The sequence below is a fragment of the Branchiostoma lanceolatum genome, chromosome 17 (genome assembly GCF_035083965.1).
Source record: "Branchiostoma lanceolatum isolate klBraLanc5 chromosome 17, klBraLanc5.hap2, whole genome shotgun sequence".
NCBI lineage: Eukaryota > Metazoa > Chordata > Leptocardii > Amphioxiformes > Branchiostomatidae > Branchiostoma > Branchiostoma lanceolatum.
In genome coordinates, this window is record NC_089738.1 from 9082962 (window position 1) to 9100038 (window position 17077).

Sequence of the window (17077 nt, forward strand, 5' to 3'; positions counted from 1 at the left end):
GGAGTTGGTAGAGGTACTTAATTACTAACAGTTAATAATTGACAAGCAACTACATGTAGATAGATTTTGGAAACGGTCAGATGTTTCAGGTAGAATCCACTACCTTTTGTTAGTGTGTATCTAATTAATTGGATTTCTAACCTTCATTGGCATATAAAGAAGCATTATGGTAAGGTTTGCTAAAGCTAAAGACTGTTTTTTGTGCCTGGTGCAGATGAGGAGGAAGAACATCAGCGTATCAGGCAGATGTTCCACCACACGGGCAGCAGCAAACAGACTCCACCTGACTACAGCAGGCAGGATACAGACGTGCTCATCACTGAACTGTCAGAGGTACGGTAAAGACTCAGGCCACAGCTACTTATTTCAATGGTTCTCGGACTGTTTATGGTAAAGATTGAGCAGCAGCAAACAGTCTCTTCCTGACTATGGTGGGCAGGATACAGACGTGCTCATCACTGAGCTGTCAGAGGTACGGTAAAGACCCAGGCCACAGCTACTTATTTCAATGGTTTTCGGACAGTTTATGGTAAAGATTGGGCAGCAGCAAACAGTCTCCTCCTGACTACAGCAGGCAGGATACAGACGTGCTCATCACTGAACTATCAGAGGTACGGTAAAGACTCAGGCCACAGCTACTTATTTCAATGGTTCTCGGACAGTTTAAGGTAAAAATTGGGCAGCAGCAAACAGTCTCCTCCTGACTTCAGCAGACAGGATACAGACGTGCTCATCACTGAGCTGTCAGAGGTACGGTGAAGACTCAGGCCACAGCTACTTATTTCAATGGTTCTCGGACAGTTTATGGTAAAGATTGGGCAGCAGCAAACAGTCTCCACCTGACTACAGCAGGCAGGATACAGACGTGCTTATCACTGAGCTATCAGAGGTACGGTAAAGACTCAGGCCACAGCTACTTATTTCAATGGTTCTCCAACAGTTTATGGTAAAGATTGGGCAGCAGCAAACAGTCTCCTCCTGACTATAGCAGGCAGGATTCAGACGTGCTTATCACTGAACTGTCAGAGGTAAAGTACAGGATAAGGCCATAGTATCTTATTTCTTTGATTCTCGGGCAGTTAAAGGTAAAAATTGGGCGACAGCAAACAGTCTTCTCCTGACTATGGTAGGCAGGACACTTACGTACTCATCACTGAACTATCAGAGGTCAAAAGTACAGGATGAGACCGTAACATCTTATTTCTTTGGTTCTCAGACTTTTGAAGGTAAAAATGAATTTTTCACCATAGTCAAGTCCGTACAACTAGAAAAGACTACGTCTACATAACAACCACCTGGCCAATGTAACCACTTTTTGGTGGTAGGGCCTAACGGACATCTCCCACTGTCTGTACAAGTGACAACCCTCTACATAAAGACCACCTGGCCAAAGAACACATTTTGGTGGTTCCTTGGATGCTAGCCTAGTGACCACCTGTACACATAGACCAGATTTTATTGGTCCCCTGGGTGGTCTTCTTTGACAGTTTGGACAGTATTTTAAATTTTTGTATGTATGTAGTGTTGTATGCTAAATTTGGTTCCAATTGTGTGATGTTGCAGGTAATGTCAACCCCAGGTGTGGAAGAAACAAGTTCCTTCATGGTGGATGAAGGAGACGACGTGTCACAACAAACAGATAGGCCTATGTCTTCATCAAGGTCAGTCAAGTCTGGAATATGATGACCCTTTCTTAAGTTAGAAATTTTGTTTTGTTACTGATAAGACAGGTCAGAAGATACATGATTGTACATGTAGCTGTATTGGATTGGTAGGTTGCTAATTTTAGGAACTCATCTCTAAATATTTTGCAGACTTTCCTATTTTGATATACCCCCCCGGTACATATGATAATTTTAACTATATTATATGGGGATGTCCCTGTAGCTCAACTCGTAGCAGCCTTACAGTTGGGCGCCTGGTTGCAATTAGTTGGTAACTGGGAGACCCCGGGTCAATCCTGGGAAGGTCATCTCAACTGAGGCTGCACCTGTCTTTTGGAATGGGGGTCCCATGTTCAAGGAGGTGCCTCAAGCAAGTTAAAGGGAAGGGCTAGCAACCCCTCCCTGTAAAGATATACCCTGCTACTGAAACAGCAAAGAAACATGCTGCACTACATGTATGTGCCACTTGGTACTACAAGGGTCTGAACGAACAAATGAACAAACTATGTTATATAGTCATGTACATGTACAAGAAGTAACAAGTGTTCAAGTTTTAAGAAGACCTTTAAGAGAGTATAATTGTAATCTTATTTTCTTTCAGTATTCTAATTGAAGAAGCATTTGTGCCAAAATCAGCGCAATCAAACCCAAACCCACAACCAGAGAATAAAGAGAAAGATGCCTCATCGAAAAAGGAAACTCAAAGCAGGCCAAAATCACAGTCCTCTCGCGAGAGACTGGAACAAAAGCTCCAGCAGCAGAAAAGTGCGTCATCAGCCCATGCCCCGACCAGACCAGAAGGGAAGCCATCGACGGAACGACAACGTAGCGGACGTCAGCGTAGACCCATATCTCGAACAAAGCTGGGGCAAACTAAAGGGAAAGCACAGTCGGAGTCCATGATTCTAGAGTCCTACACACCAAGGGTTAGGATGCACGCTATCAGAAGGGCAGAGAGTCTTCCAACCCGACAAGAACCCATACTTCCTGGAGGGGGAATCACTACACAGCCGTCCCAGGTAGGGGGAACCTGTTTCAGTTTACTTAATATACTACTCATTTGTAAGTAAGTACTAGTCTTGTGGTGTGGAAAGGCCAAGTTGCTAGGCAAGAAGACGAGAGGTCAAGAAGTCCAAGGCTTGATTCCTGGGTCGACTTTGTGTTCTTAGGAAAAGATGCTTAACATGACTTTCCTCACTCCACCCAGGTGTAAAAATGGGTACCTGACTTCAGTTGGGTAGGTAAAAGTGGTGGAAGGAGAGTGATGGACTCAAATACAGTGCCTTAGGCACAGTGGATAACAACCAACTGCCCCTACGGCCTCAAAAAGGCTATGGGACTTCTTTTACCTTAACTTATACCTTTAAATTAGACTAATGATTATGGTAAAATATTGGGTAACAGAATGTGTATCATCGAGTGAGTGGGGTTTCGTGGGGTTGGTTGGGCGAGTGAGAGTGGATGTGTGGGTGTGTTGAGAGTCAGTAAGTGTGTGTGGGGGATGCCTGTGGGTGAGAGTTAGTAGGTGTATGGGTGGGTGTGTTGAGATTCAGTGTGGGAGTGAGTGAGTAAGTCATTGAGTTAGTTAGTCAGTTAGTAAGCGAGTGAGTTAGTCAGTCAATGGGTCAGTCAGAATTTTTGTTTGCCCTCCTATAGGCTCTGAGGGCCACAAGTCGCCTGTCTACAAACCCACTCCACCGCTACGAAGAAGGACTGACAGACTTCTTCCTGGTGGGAGTGAAGAAAGCAGAGAATTCGGCAACTCCCGAGATTCAGGAGCCACCTGAACATCACAAGAAAATTCTTGATGCTACTTTTAAAGGTAGCAGTGATGATGTTGACTCCACAGGTATACTGCAGGCATTATATTTTGGTGTGCTTTTGTTTTCCTTAGTTTTTTTCTGTAGATTTAGCCTTGCCATAGTCATAAGTACATGTATGTAGTAGCAGATAGTAGTAGTAGTAGTTAGTGTTAGTAGTAGAAGTAGTAGTCTTGCACCATAGGCACTTATAGAGTCATGTAGAAGTACTAGTATTTGTGGATGTTAGGTCTTTGTCACAGACTTGTCGATGCATTCTTTTTCAGTCAAAATATCTAAGTATGCAGCCCTTTCATAAATGAATATTATGATAAGTATTTCATAATTTTCCTATGAAAAAAGAGGATGCATGATAAATTTTGATGTTACAATGTAGTCGTAGTAGTAACTGTAAAAAAAAATGGAGTGGTATTAGAAAGTAGTTACTGTATAATATAACTTATAAGCACAGTGACTGCACCCACTGTATTAACACCCATTGGACTTTAACTTAACTGTATTGAATACAGCACAAATTGTTTAAAAAATCATCACTATGTATATCCACATTTATAAGTGTTAACTAACCTGGGGGAACTTAGTGCCAAAACCATGAACCAAAGAACAATGTACGTTATACAGATGTTGTACGCTTCAAATACCCTGTTAAATGCTGGGGTAACTAAGTTAACTGAGAAATTTAGTATCAATTATAATCTGTCTACATGCAGGATATGGATCACTGCATGTTAATCTCGTATAATATCTATGTCTTGTTTTTGTTTCCAGTAGGTTTTTCCTTCTGGAGACCTGAGAGCAGTGTTGCCGACCACACTGTCATACACTTCATGGACTTTGGGATCCAGGATTTCCTCAAGGGGGGCGACGGGTTCTCCCCTCCCAAGGACGAAGCCGAGGAGCTGGTGTCCCCCCCTGAGCCGGGGGTCATCACGCTGAACGCCCCCCCGCCCAGAAGGTGGTCTAGCGACGAGATGGAGGGGGTGATGGAGCAGTGCCCCGAGGACGACAGACCACCCTCTGGGGATCTGAGAAGATCGCCCTCCCCCCAACCCAAATGGAAACAGAACGGCACCAGGGGTAGTAAGGAAGGCAAGAGGAGTCCCCGCACCACCCTCTCCCCGTCCAACCACGTAGACTTTGACGACGCCGAAGAGGCGAACGAAATCAGCCTCTACCAGCGCGCCGTCAGGAGAAAGAGCTGCGACCTTGTCAAGGTCGATAAGAGCATACCGGAGAGGTCGGAGTCCCACGACCTGGGTAACGAGAGGAATGTGGAGTCCAGGCTGGGGGACAACCTGGCGGACTTCGACCGGCTGAGCGACGATCATGAGCAGGACGACAGGGAAACGTTAGACCAGCTGGAGTGGGAGCTCGCCTCGCAAACAGGACGCGTCACAGGTATGGATAAGGCTTCAGGATCAATATACACTAGAAAATTGGATCGTTCTTATGGGCCAAACTATAACATACACTCCCAGTCGCGGATTTTCTTGACTGTCTGAAATCTTGTCTTACAGCCATGAATGATTTTATCAGGTTGGTGAATGACTGAATAGCAAAGTTTTTTTTTATTCAGAACCGGCCTTCAGCCAGGTACATGTATCTACACGAGCCGACATTTCAATGACTCATCTTCATCAGGAATATTACCCTAATGAAGATGACAGACAGTCATCGAAACGTTGGCTCGTGTAAATACGTAATATACACTGTCAGACAATAAACAGATCATATACAGCCATCTGTCACTGCAAATGCAATATCTTCCTTCCTTGTATGAATGATTCTATGATTCATTAAAATTTTCTTCCCTTGTTTATAGCTGATGGTCAGATCTCCAGAATGAGCATGGTGAGTCCAGACGGAGCTGAGCTGGACACAGACACAGAGCTGGGCATCCATCAGGACGACGGGCGTGGCACGGGGCTCAGCTCATCCTACGACGATGTAGATCTCGGCCATCGCCTTAGTGAAGAAGACCTCATGGCAGACTTTGAAGAAGTAAATTGTTGTCAATTCATTTTATACTCATCACACTCCCAAAAACTAGGCTAAAGAAGAAACATTAACTTTTTCCTTGGCCAGTCGTGCAATGTGGCTTCGCTACAGCTGACGTATTTAGCCAAGCACACATGTACAGGGTCACTCCTACTCTTCTCGATTAATGTGTTGGGTTCTTTTACGTACAGACAAACACACTTAATTGATTCGTTGCCACTCAAAATGCTTAAGAATGAAGCTGAACTGGATGATCAAGATGAAAACAGAGCACGAGGGCTAGGTTCAGGCTATGTTTCACGCAGTTTCAGGAAGACTGTGCATGTGCTTGTTGTCAGAGCTACATGTGTCTTGTCCTCTGTTCACAATCTTCTTGTGTGGCCTTAAAAACAGACGTAAATCTGCATATTTCAATATATTGTTTTATCCGGTCATATACTGTTTTATCCAAGCATATTTTGTATTAAAACAAAGTTCTTCATTGTCATATACATGTGCAATGAAACATAATCCCATATTCCCGCCCACCTCTGTCAAACATAAAAATACGAAATAAAAAATGAAACTGTTTGAAGGAAATGCACCCGCTGTCTCATTGGGCGATTCACAAACATTGCCATGCTATCATTGGTTGAACAGCTAATTATAACTGTGATGGACAGTCAGGATTGATGTATTGGGGAGGAATAGTTCATACAGTCATGTTATGTTGTGTTTGTTTCCGAAGGTGGAAAAACAGCTTCAGCGAGAAGAACATGAAGACCAGGAAGACGTGAAGGCCCTGCACTGACTACACGTCCTGCTATATATCCACAGCTCACACTAGACTGCTTCGTCACATCCTGAATTCTCACATTCTATATTTTCCTGGCATTTTATGAAATCGATGCCTGAAAGTATCAATGACTTGTTTCCCATGGTTTTGTTTTAATTCCATAAAGTGTAGTATTAGCAAATCTTTACTGGTTAAAGAGTTATAGAAAATGTTTAAGCTGTTCCCCAACTCAAAATTTTAACTCACTGGAATTTTCAACTGAATCACTCAGTCTTCTTCAGCTCTCTGACCCAATGGCTCTTGACACATGCAATCCAATCGTTCAGTGTAATTCAATTCAAAGTTAAATACAAAGACAGGAAAAGGAATTTTTACTTGTTGGATTTGTTTGATATCTAAGTTACATGATCGTAATGGGCAAAACCTACATTGTTTTGAGTTCAAATATATATGATTGATACCATGGTTTGATGGAATGTCATAGATTAATTACACAGACACAAAACACTGGAACAGTTTTAGGGTTGCCCCTAAAATTCTTCAGGAACATCCCAGCAATATTTCTTATGATCACACATTCTGTTTAATGCAATACAGGCCTTGTACCACTGAAACATTCCTGTAAATAGCTTTTTCATGCTGTGTTATGAAGTTGAAAATATGAATTCGTTATGCACTTGTTCACTGTAGTGCGATACAGGCACCTGTTAAAAAAAAGGGAGGCTTGTCAATAATTGACATCTTCACTATTGTTGTCATTCTAGAAGCACCTGATTTGAAGTGGTGACATTAATATTCGGACCTTGTTTTGAATATTAGTTGTAAAATGATGTTGTATTGCTGCTGTTGTTTATTGATTTGCAGTATCTCAAATTTTCATATGCTGTTGTGAATTCTTAGTATGAATATATATTGTGATCATAAACTTATGAACTGGCTCCTCTTTCTTTATTTCCCTCCACACCATTTTCAGCTTTACAATATGTGTACATGAATATCTATGGAATTCTTCAAGTAGCTTGACCTGGGTCAATTTTTGGGGATCCATGAATGAGTTGTGAGTGAGTACTTTATTAGCAGAAAACTATATCACATTGAATGGCTGAATTTTACCTTTTGTTTACAGATCATCTTTGAAATTGGTCAAAATCCATATTCAGTGCTATATATTTTATATCAAACACACTCTTTTGTGTATGCAACATACACATTAAATTAAAGTTCGGTACCCTTTACAATTCTAATGAAAAGTATATAGGTATCATGTTACATGTATGAGTATGAAACCCAATAGAGTATGATATGTGAGATATTGTGTTGCCCAACACCGTGTTGAAGAAAGAAAAATCAGACTTGCACTTTATGGAAACAGCCACGTGGAATGATACACCAAATTACATTTTATTCCCTAAAGTTAGACTTGACTAATCAATGTCTTGTTCTACTGTTGAGAGTCCTTTTGGGGTTGGAACCCTTCCCCTTTTTACGTCTTGGTTTCTTTCAGTACGCTGATTTTAGTTTTAGATGCCAGTACTGTCTACCTTTGTCGTATAGCTTACAAAACGAGTTGCCAACGTTAACAGAAAAAGCGTCATTCCATTTGCTTTTCTCAACAATCAAGTTTCTTTGTCTTCTCCATTTCTTAGATTGACAGAAACCCAAGACATTGTCGTTGGTTCGCTTGAAATGTTTTACCTCTTCTAGAAAGTCAGTGCCCTCTTGACTGATCTGTCTATGGAGAGAGTCGTTGAAACGAGTGTATAACATGACATCAGCCTTGTTGTGCTTATAGAATCCGTCTTTCATCGCGCCTGTGACGACTTCCTTGCCTTTGTATCTTTGCTTTAATGAATGAGTTCCATGTGCATAAAGGATGTCATATAATGTCCAGCACATGCGCCGTTTAAGTAGAACTAAAGACTCCGGCAAATATTCTAAGATCAGAACTGTCGTGAAGTCGTTTTCTATGCCTTGTATGAACTCTTGAACGGCAGTGTTGTTGTCATAGTGCTTCTCTGAAAGTCCCAAGTCGCGACCTAAGCAATTCCTTAAACAACGATGTTCTCTACCATCTGGAGTAGGGGGTTGCTGGTAGTGCGTATCCCAGTAGCCAGGTCTTTTGAGGTACGTCGTGACGTAAGCGACTCCACGAGGAGTTTGTTTTTGAAGTCCAGGAAATCTGTCTTCAAGGTGAAAGTACTGGAAAGCAGACTTGAGCCGTTGTAGTGGTTCTCGTAGAATGGTAACGTACCTTAGAAACAAGAGTCAGGAAAGTCACATCGTGCTGTAAAATTCACATGTTCATAATGCTAAAGAGTGTAATAATCATGAATTATATATAACTTCATTTCACAACAATTGTACAAGGTGCAAATTATTGCATCTACTGTTCTATAAATGCAACTCTACCTGATACAAGAGTGTATAGTATGGGATCATGAGCTTTTACAATCATTGGAAGAATTTCTAACGTCTAAACACTATTTCTTTTCCTCTGTATACTATGCAGGGGTTTTTACTTGTCAATATGTACTTAAAATTGCTATCTAAGACCATTGATATAAATTTGGTATATAAGATGATAGCCTCGTGTATGGTGAATTACGTACATCAGAATATTTCGGACATACATTGAAAAAGTGATATCCATCTTCAATTAACTCTGGACAAAATGGACAAACCCTCTGTTTTTTTTAATCACCCGTTTTCGATTCTTAATTTGCGACAGCCAATTCATATAACACTAGGGTTATACTGCTTGAAATAGACGTCGCGTCTATCAATTTCTCATCTCGGTGACATGTAACGGTTATAATACTATTACACAACGGGTATATCGTTGATCTAAGTACAATATTCTGTCTAATCACATCCAAGTCTCTTTGCATGGAACGACTCGTATATCATAATTTGCCAACACCACTGCCAACAGATCTGTTAGGACCGTGTACCTTGTATCGGGAGCCATGAGTTGTCGAAAGCGGGTCCTGTTGTACATGGCGTGGTGAGCAAAGATGTTCCAGCGTTTTCCCTTCGGCGGTTTCTTGTAGTCACTGTCTCTGTATATTACATACATGGATACAACAAGTAGAATGAAACTCATCTGCGTTGATAGATAACATATGGTCAAGTTCTTTATTGCGAAAGTTTCTTAGCAAGTTCATGACCGAAGGCCAATTGCAAGTACAGGGTAGAAGCACAGGAGGTATACATTTGACAATGGCCGGTGTTTATTTATTTATTAATTGGCTCGGCATGAAACAAAAGGCTACTCATACTTGTATACTGAGGCAGACGAGTTGGGTTTGACGTCATTTTTGGAAGAAGTCGATAAAAAACCCTTTCTCTATGATATGTGGGTTATGCAGTTCTCAGGAAAGCGACTTTCATGTTTGTTCGTGCGTGAATTTATTTACACTGCATTGGTTCTATTATTAATAGGGGGTACAATTTCCTTTGAAGGAATTGTGCAAGCAGCAAGATGTTGTTAACTCACCGTATCCTACCCAAACTGCCTATGATAGGACGGTCGCTATTTGGCAGAGCAGCAATCAAGTTATGCTTGAAAGCGAATCTAAACATGACGTCGTTGGATACTGTTGTAGAGCCGCATTTGTGAACCTTAAGGAAGGCAACGCTGAGATGAGGTTGGCATGTGCCGACGTTTATCCTGCATGGCAAAACATGAAGCGTATACTATAGCAAATGTTTCACGTTGAATTATGGCTAGTACTCACAGACACACACACACACACACACACACACACATACACATACACACGTACACACACGTACACAGACACATGTGCACACACACAGATGCACCTAAAGTTGAGTTTGCAAACTCCAGTGTACTGTCAGAGGTAGACACCATACTACTACGGGAAGAATGACCATACCTCGGCAACTTGGTTCTGCTGCTCGAAACAGAGTTCTCGGAATTGAATGCAAGATGTTGAGTTTCTAAAGACTTCTGTGCAGCCTCCATCATCGAACTCGTCGTATTCTTGAGGAAGGGGCAAAATGTGCACATTGATGATCAGGCAATTGTAGATAATACCCAAAGCGTAACACACAAGTTAAAAGTTAAAATCCTCCCACACCATTATTGATGTATAGGGCGGTGCCCATCTCCGTTTCATAGCCCTGGGCCATACTGTGGTGCAATCACTGTAGCAGGGGGCTAGTCCACTGGCAGTGAAGTGTGTTTAACTTCCATACTGTTTCAGAAGTATGTACCATTTCTATAAAGTCTTTGGAATGACTCAATGCACCTCTTGTCCAGAGGTGTCCTACCTGGGGATTGAACCCCAGTCCTTCTGGTCCAAGTAATTTGAACTAGATGTGGAGAGAGACAGAAGTGCAGACCACTACACCACAGGGACACCCCCACACAAACCGAACAAAAAAATTCTGTCTGAATGTTGATCCATACGCTCAAAGAAACCTACGTAACCGCATCTACCTCTATCGGGACATACATTACAATTTTTTCACCCTCTATAGCGTCATCAATAAGCATACAGTTTTCGTATGGTAACATTCGTATAATATCTGAACTACAAAAAAAAATGCATACGATACCTTTATGTTACTTTTTACAATCATGTTCCATAAGTTACTGTGGTTCCTCGCCAGTCCAATGTGTTGGTCCAGCTGTGGCTTAGGTCGTGGCACGGCGAATGAAAGGAGTTAAGGTAAGTTGAAAGTCAATTACCCCATAATAATATAACGACGAGACAGTTACATGCCCAATGGTTATCATTTGTATCATATTGAGTACCTCAATCTCATTATAAACAGTATATTTCTTTTACATCGCTTTCTTGGATGTTGTTTCTAATTCTTTTTTTTTTTTAAATCATTCAGTCGAACAATTCCGTACAGTCGTTCTTGTGTGTGTATGTATGTGTGTGTGTATGTGTGTATGTATGTATGTAAACTATGTATGTATGTATGTATGTATGTATGTATGTATGTATGTATGTATGTATGTATGTATGTATGTATGTATGTATGTATGTGAGGTCGTGTGGCGTAACGGCAGAGCGTTCGGCTCAGAACAAAGTGTTCCCGGGTTCGAGTCCTGTCATGTCACCAATCTTGTGCCCTTGGGAGACTTTCCTCACTCCACCCAGGTGTGAATGGGTACCTGACTTCGGTTGGGGAAGGTCGTATTGAGGTCACATGCTGGCGCCGAATGGCAGCCGCCCAGACCCTTGCGACATTCAGTATATGTGTCACTACCAAAAATGCATTTTCTTATTTTTCTTATTCTTCCTTGTTTTTTCTTGTACTAAGAAAATTTATCTTGCATGAAGCACATTATTCTGTGTACAAGAATTTCAAAAAGTCCCTGTTTTGAGCAAATTCAAGAAACCCATATTTTTCTTGCACTAAGAATTTTGTTCTTACAGCTATTCAACCAATACTTCTAGAATATTGTTCTTGCAGTCAGAATGTTTAAGACAAAATTTCTTACATATAGATTGAATTTCTTGTTAAAGGTTAAAGGTTTTGTTTTCTTGGGCCTAGAATGAGTTTCTTGTACTAAGATTGGGATTCTTGTACAAAGAATACCTTTCTCTTCAAGACTGAATTTCTCACACCTAGAATGAGTTTCTTGTACTGAGATCAGGGTTCTTGTACCAGGAATACCTTTCTGTCCTCAAGACTGAATTTCTTACACCTAGAATAAGTTCCTTGTTCTAAGATTAAGATTCTTGTACCAGGAATACCTTTCTGTCCTCAAGACTGAATTTCTTACACCTAGAATAAGTTCCTTGTTCTAAGATTAAGATTCTTGTACCAGGAATACCTTTCTGTCCTCAAGACTGAATTTCTTACACCTAGAATAAGTTCCTTGTTCTAAGATTAAGATTCTTGTACCAGGAATACCTTTCTGTCCTCAAGACTGAATTTCTTACACCTAGAATAAGTTCCTTGTTCTAAGATGAAGATTCTTGTACCAGGAATTACTTTCTGTCCTCAAGACTGAATTTCTTACACCTAGAATGAGTTCCTTGATGTAAGATTACAATTCTTGTACCAGATAAACTTACTGTCTTTAAGACTGAATTTCTTATAGCTAAAATAAGTTTCTTGTAAGTAGAAGTGTTTCTTGTACCTTTCTTTCCCCAAGACTGATTTCCTTAAAAACCTAGAAACAGTTACTTGATTTAAGATTAAATATTGTTATCAAGAATACCACTAAATTGATAGTATGCTCCAAACATATTTATTATCATCAAGAAGTTCAGTGCAAGTTTTTAGGTGTTTTGTACGTTAACAATAATTCTTAGATAAATGTTGCAGGTACAATTACCAATTTGTAATATTTCCTAACATCGTCAATTTGTAATACGCCCATATCTCGTCATCGTGCATGCATCCATTTTCCTGATACTTTGCCTGCATGTGAATTAATTGCAGTTCTACAACAGTCTGACTGCCAGTGCTGCAGTGTTGTCGTTCGTATAAATGACGACTTTTCCAAACTGGATACGGAGATATCTTCTCTGGTCCAGCATATTTCTAAGCCTAGAAGAAAAGCACAAAGACTATATGAATGATTGTTAATCCCTATATCGCCCCCCTCCCCCCTGATACTGTTCATATGAATAACTGATTGTCATTCTAATCCACCTTATCCAACCATTTTAAACTTGAGATGGGGGCATCATCTTTTGTACAACTGGTTTCTAAGCCTAGAACAACATACGGGACAATCTCCTTGCAAAGCCTGACTTTATGGTGAATGATTGTCAATCAGAACCTATATCGCCCCCCTCCCACTGTACTAAGATATAATTGTGTATCAGCATGATGTATTAATGTGTTTTCCTTTTCTTGAAAATATGTTGCAGGTATTCGTGTACTCAAGTTACAGAAGTTGCAATAACTGGTTGGCTTTATCATTCAACCACAAGAATAAGACTGAGCATATTAGTTAGAAAATTGTAATAATTTCCATGGTGGCTGACGTACCTGGGGCAGACTTGCAGCTTCGCCTTGGCTTGGGTTGCATTTTGGAACTTCAAAAATGTTATCCATGTTGTCTACAGGGTCCCACATGATGCACAAAAGTGTCATTACAAAACCTGCCACATCTTTGCCCTAAATATTGTAAGATCTAACGCACATCAGACAGATATGTCTAAGGACAAAAGTTACCAACGGCCTGAATTCAAATTTTGGCGCAAAGGATGATGGGAGTAATTTCCCATGATTCATAGCCTCATTAGCATTCTTGTTTCGAGAATTAATTTCTTAAACCGTCTGATATTTAGAAAATAAAATAATATCATTCTGATTTCATTTGGCTTTTTTTCATATCTTGATATTCAAATTCAGTAACTTTTTAAACAGAAATTAGCACAAGAAAAACTACATGCATCTGAAAATTCTTCACCAAGTAAAACAAGAATCATCTTTTCTGGACTTTCTTGATAAAAATCACAAGAACATTCAAGAATCATGTGCTAGTGATAGCTTGTTTTGGAATTTCTTTTTTTTCTGCCATGTTTTTATTAGTATTAGGCAAGTTAAGTTAAGAAACATTTTCTTGCATCTTCTTATATATCACCAAGAAAAACTAGAATCATCTTTCTTTAACTTTCTGAATAAAGAAACCAAGGACTTGGAAGAATTTTATGAAAGTTATAGCTTTTTAAAGAATTTCTAGATTGTCTTGTTTTTCTTAACAGTATTCGGTCAAGGTAATGAAGAATCTAATTCTTGTTTCTTCTTAAATATCAAGAAAATTCAAGAATATTCTTCTTAGTGATATCAAATTTAAGAAAAATGGGCACATGGCAAGAAAAAAAATCTTATGGGTAGATTTTATAAAATACTCCATTGGACCAAACAAGAAATGAATCTTGTGTGAAGACTGAAAAAGAAAGTTCTACTTAAATTTCTAGAAGATTCTTGTAGGTGAGCTTTATACTAGAACTACTTTCTTCACTTAAGAAAAACAAGAATAAAACTCTTCATGCAAGAATTAACATATATAGATTTTGCTGAGTGTTTCTTGATTTTTCTCAAACTTTCTTTATATAAGAAAATCTTTCTCCCCTTAAGAAAAAACAAGAAAACAAGAAAAATAAGAAAAAGCAATTTTGGTAGTGTGTGTGTGTGTGTGTGTGTGTGTGTGTGTGTGTGTGTGTGTGTGTGTGTGTGTGTGTGTGTGAGTCTGTGTGGGTGGGTGTATGTGTGTGTGTGTGGGTGTGTGTTTTTGTGTGTGTTTGTGACAACAATAATTATAATACTAACACCAGCTTTTAAGTTTTAACAAACCTGGACGTGGTAAAAACCTGCCCCCAAAAGGACAACGACAAAAAGGAAGATGGTATGAAGTCTTCTGAGCTGCATGATGAAGCTTCAATTGAGAACACAACACGGAGAAAATCTGGAGAAAAAGAAAACAAGCAAATGTATAGCAAACATACTGTGCAAAATTGTAATTCAAGTAGTCTCTCACCCCGCTGGCCAACCCGGCCGATCCAATTATCCCGGGCATGATCTGCTTGGAAATTATAGAAAAAGCAACTTTGTGTTCTGTTTTACAACCAAACAAAAAATGGAACATGTCTTTTGTTGTTCTAGTGAACTTGCATTTAGACCTGTGGGGTCGTGTGGTGTAACGGCAGGGTGTTCGGCCAAGCGGTCCCGGGTTCGAATCCCTCTGACGCCACCAATGTTGTGCCCTTGGGAAAGGCACTCCACCCAGGTGTAAGAATGGGTACATTGTTCTGTGTACGTCGCACTGTTAAGATAAGTTATGAAAACAAACTTGAGTGCAGTGCCACGTCGTCCTTGTCTGTCAAAAGCGAGGTAAAACACACACATTATACCTGAAATAGACTTGTATACCTGCTATGGCAATGGTTCTCTGTAGCTTTGCCGTTTCATACACGGATATTGTTTTCTTGACGCTAGCGCTTTATCGCAGCAAAATAGGTCAAGGACCCAGCTGATGCGGTCAAGAGATATGGTTATCGGACAAAAGACAGTAGCTCTATAATATATTTGGTGACTTTATGCATGTGTTTTTGAATCCGCACTGCTTTAACTGGCGAAGTTTTCAATCAAACATCGACTTGTAGGAAGCACGGAGAAAGGGATCAAACATTTATATCATCATCCTTCAACTTTGCTTAGCGACGACTTTATATGATCATGATTCGGTTCACTTCGGTTGCCAGTGCCCTTCAGACATGTTAGCAAGGTCATTATAGTAAACATACGCCTGATCAATCATCAGCTAACGTGTAAGAAAAAGACAAACAACAAAGAAACACAGCACAACCCTTAAAGGAAAGCTTCACAAATTGAAATAAGAACTTGACTTTGGAATATATCAAGCATAGCATAATAGGATTTTCAATTTTTTGGGTAGCTTTTCTTTAAATTCTGACCGGTGGAACACACAAAAAGACATCCCGAAGTCCCAATGCTCCGGATCAACAACTCTGAGACTTGCAGCAGTGAATCGACCATTTAAAGGTCAAATCATAGATACATTGTGTAAATTGTGTACTTATGATAACATACATACATACGTACATAGTTGATGCTGGAAATTCCTCGAAGTTGTCGTCAGGTAACTATAGGTTACATGTATTCTGAACGTAGTTGAGCTTCTAGTCGATTAAAAGAAGGCTTTCTTCGTGACAAAGTACGTATTCAGGTGACCTTTCTCGAAGTCGCCAAACCGGTCACATGTACGTATACGGTGGCGTTGTTAATCACTAGAGCGTGCGGCCGAGCATTATATAGGATATAATGATCTTGTCAGAGGCAATGACGTGGATGTTGCCAAGGCACGCATTGGTGTACAACCACAGCACATCAGGCAATGCTACAGAGACATTGTATATCGCATGAGCTGGTCCAAATTTGTGGTATACAGTCTCTTCCCGACCGAATACTCTACTCTACTCTACTCTACTCTACTCTACTCTACTCTACTCTACTCTACTCTACTCTACTCTACTCTACTCTACTCTACTCTACTCTACTCTACTCTACTCTACCAGTGTCTTAACTCTACTCTACTACGGCTACTCTACTCTACTCTACTCCGCTCCGCTCCGCTCCGCTCTGCTCTGCCCTGCCCTGCTCTGCTCTGCTCTGCTCTGCTCTACTCTACTCTACTCTGCTCTGCTCTGCTCTGCTCTGCTCTTCCCTACTCTACTCTACTCTACTCAACTCTACTCTACTCTACTCTACTCTACTCTACTCTACTCTACTCTACTCTACTCTACCAGTGTCTACTCTACTCTACTACGGCTACTCTACTCTACTCTACTCCGCTCCGCTCTGCTCTGCTCTGCTCTGCTCTGCTCTGCGCTGCTCTGCTCTTCAGATTTTGTGTGATTACCATTGGCCCTGCAGGTTTTCGTGATGACGATGGGAAAACCAAGAGAAAGAAGAAGCTGAGGTTTTCCTCATAGTTACAGAAACTTTCCAACTGAGAGGGAAAACCCCCATGCGATTCAGTGATCTGGCAAAACTTGGACATGCATGTATAGTCTAGTAGATCGTTATTGTTAACTAATAAGCCGAACGGTTGGAGTAGGAATAGGATAGAAGAACAGGTATGCCGCTCACATTCGGTCTCAGTTCTGGTCAGCAATACACCTTTCTCAGCTCACGCGGCGGACATGATAGAATGAAAACGAGGCCATTGTGGCACACATTAGAGGGAATCCGGCTGTCCATCACAATTTGCAGTTTAACCAATGATTGCATGGTAATTTGAGACTCGACCAATGCGGAAGTGGCTTCATCCCCATCCAATATCTGCATTTCTATGT

General features: G+C 40.6%; 2 protein-coding genes across 12 annotated transcripts in view; one reads left to right on the forward strand and one right to left on the reverse strand.

The window, feature by feature from the left end:
* LOC136422362 (uncharacterized) overlaps positions 1-7186 on the forward strand; it is a 33686-nt gene extending 26500 nt beyond the window's left edge. For 3 of the 6 annotated variants that reach the window (XM_066410075.1, XM_066410079.1, XM_066410080.1), the window contains 7 exons: positions 215-333; positions 1564-1661; positions 2266-2683; positions 3321-3513; positions 4253-4882; positions 5307-5485; positions 6210-7186. In XM_066410075.1, coding sequence (XP_066266172.1) covers positions 215-333; positions 1564-1661; positions 2266-2683; positions 3321-3513; positions 4253-4882; positions 5307-5485; positions 6210-6272 — 1700 coding nt within the window. In that variant the 3' untranslated portion in view covers positions 6273-7186. The remainder of the gene's footprint in view (positions 1-214; positions 334-1563; positions 1662-2265; positions 2684-3320; positions 3514-4252; positions 4883-5306; positions 5486-6209) is intronic. The other 3 variants (XM_066410076.1, XM_066410077.1, XM_066410078.1) reach the window with 3 other exon arrangements.
* A 456-nt stretch (positions 7187-7642) lies between these two features.
* Positions 7643-16152, reverse strand: LOC136422363 (galactosylceramide sulfotransferase-like). 6 transcript variants are annotated; one of them, XM_066410084.1, is made up of 8 exons: positions 15825-16150; positions 14882-15024; positions 14556-14667; positions 10842-10919; positions 10157-10263; positions 9754-9927; positions 9209-9316; positions 7643-8508 (listed from the first exon to the last, which is right to left on the reverse strand). In XM_066410084.1, exons 3-8 carry the CDS (start codon positions 14628-14630, stop codon positions 7758-7760), a joined length of 1293 nt encoding a protein of 430 aa, XP_066266181.1. In that variant the 5' UTR covers positions 14631-14667; positions 14882-15024; positions 15825-16150; the 3' UTR covers positions 7643-7757. The 6 variants fall into 6 exon arrangements, with proteins under 6 accessions (XP_066266181.1, XP_066266178.1, XP_066266180.1 ...); XM_066410081.1 differs by lacking the exon at positions 14882-15024; XM_066410083.1 differs by lacking the exon at positions 14882-15024 and having other exon boundaries at positions 15821-16150.
* Between the last annotated feature and the right edge of the window lie 925 nt (positions 16153-17077).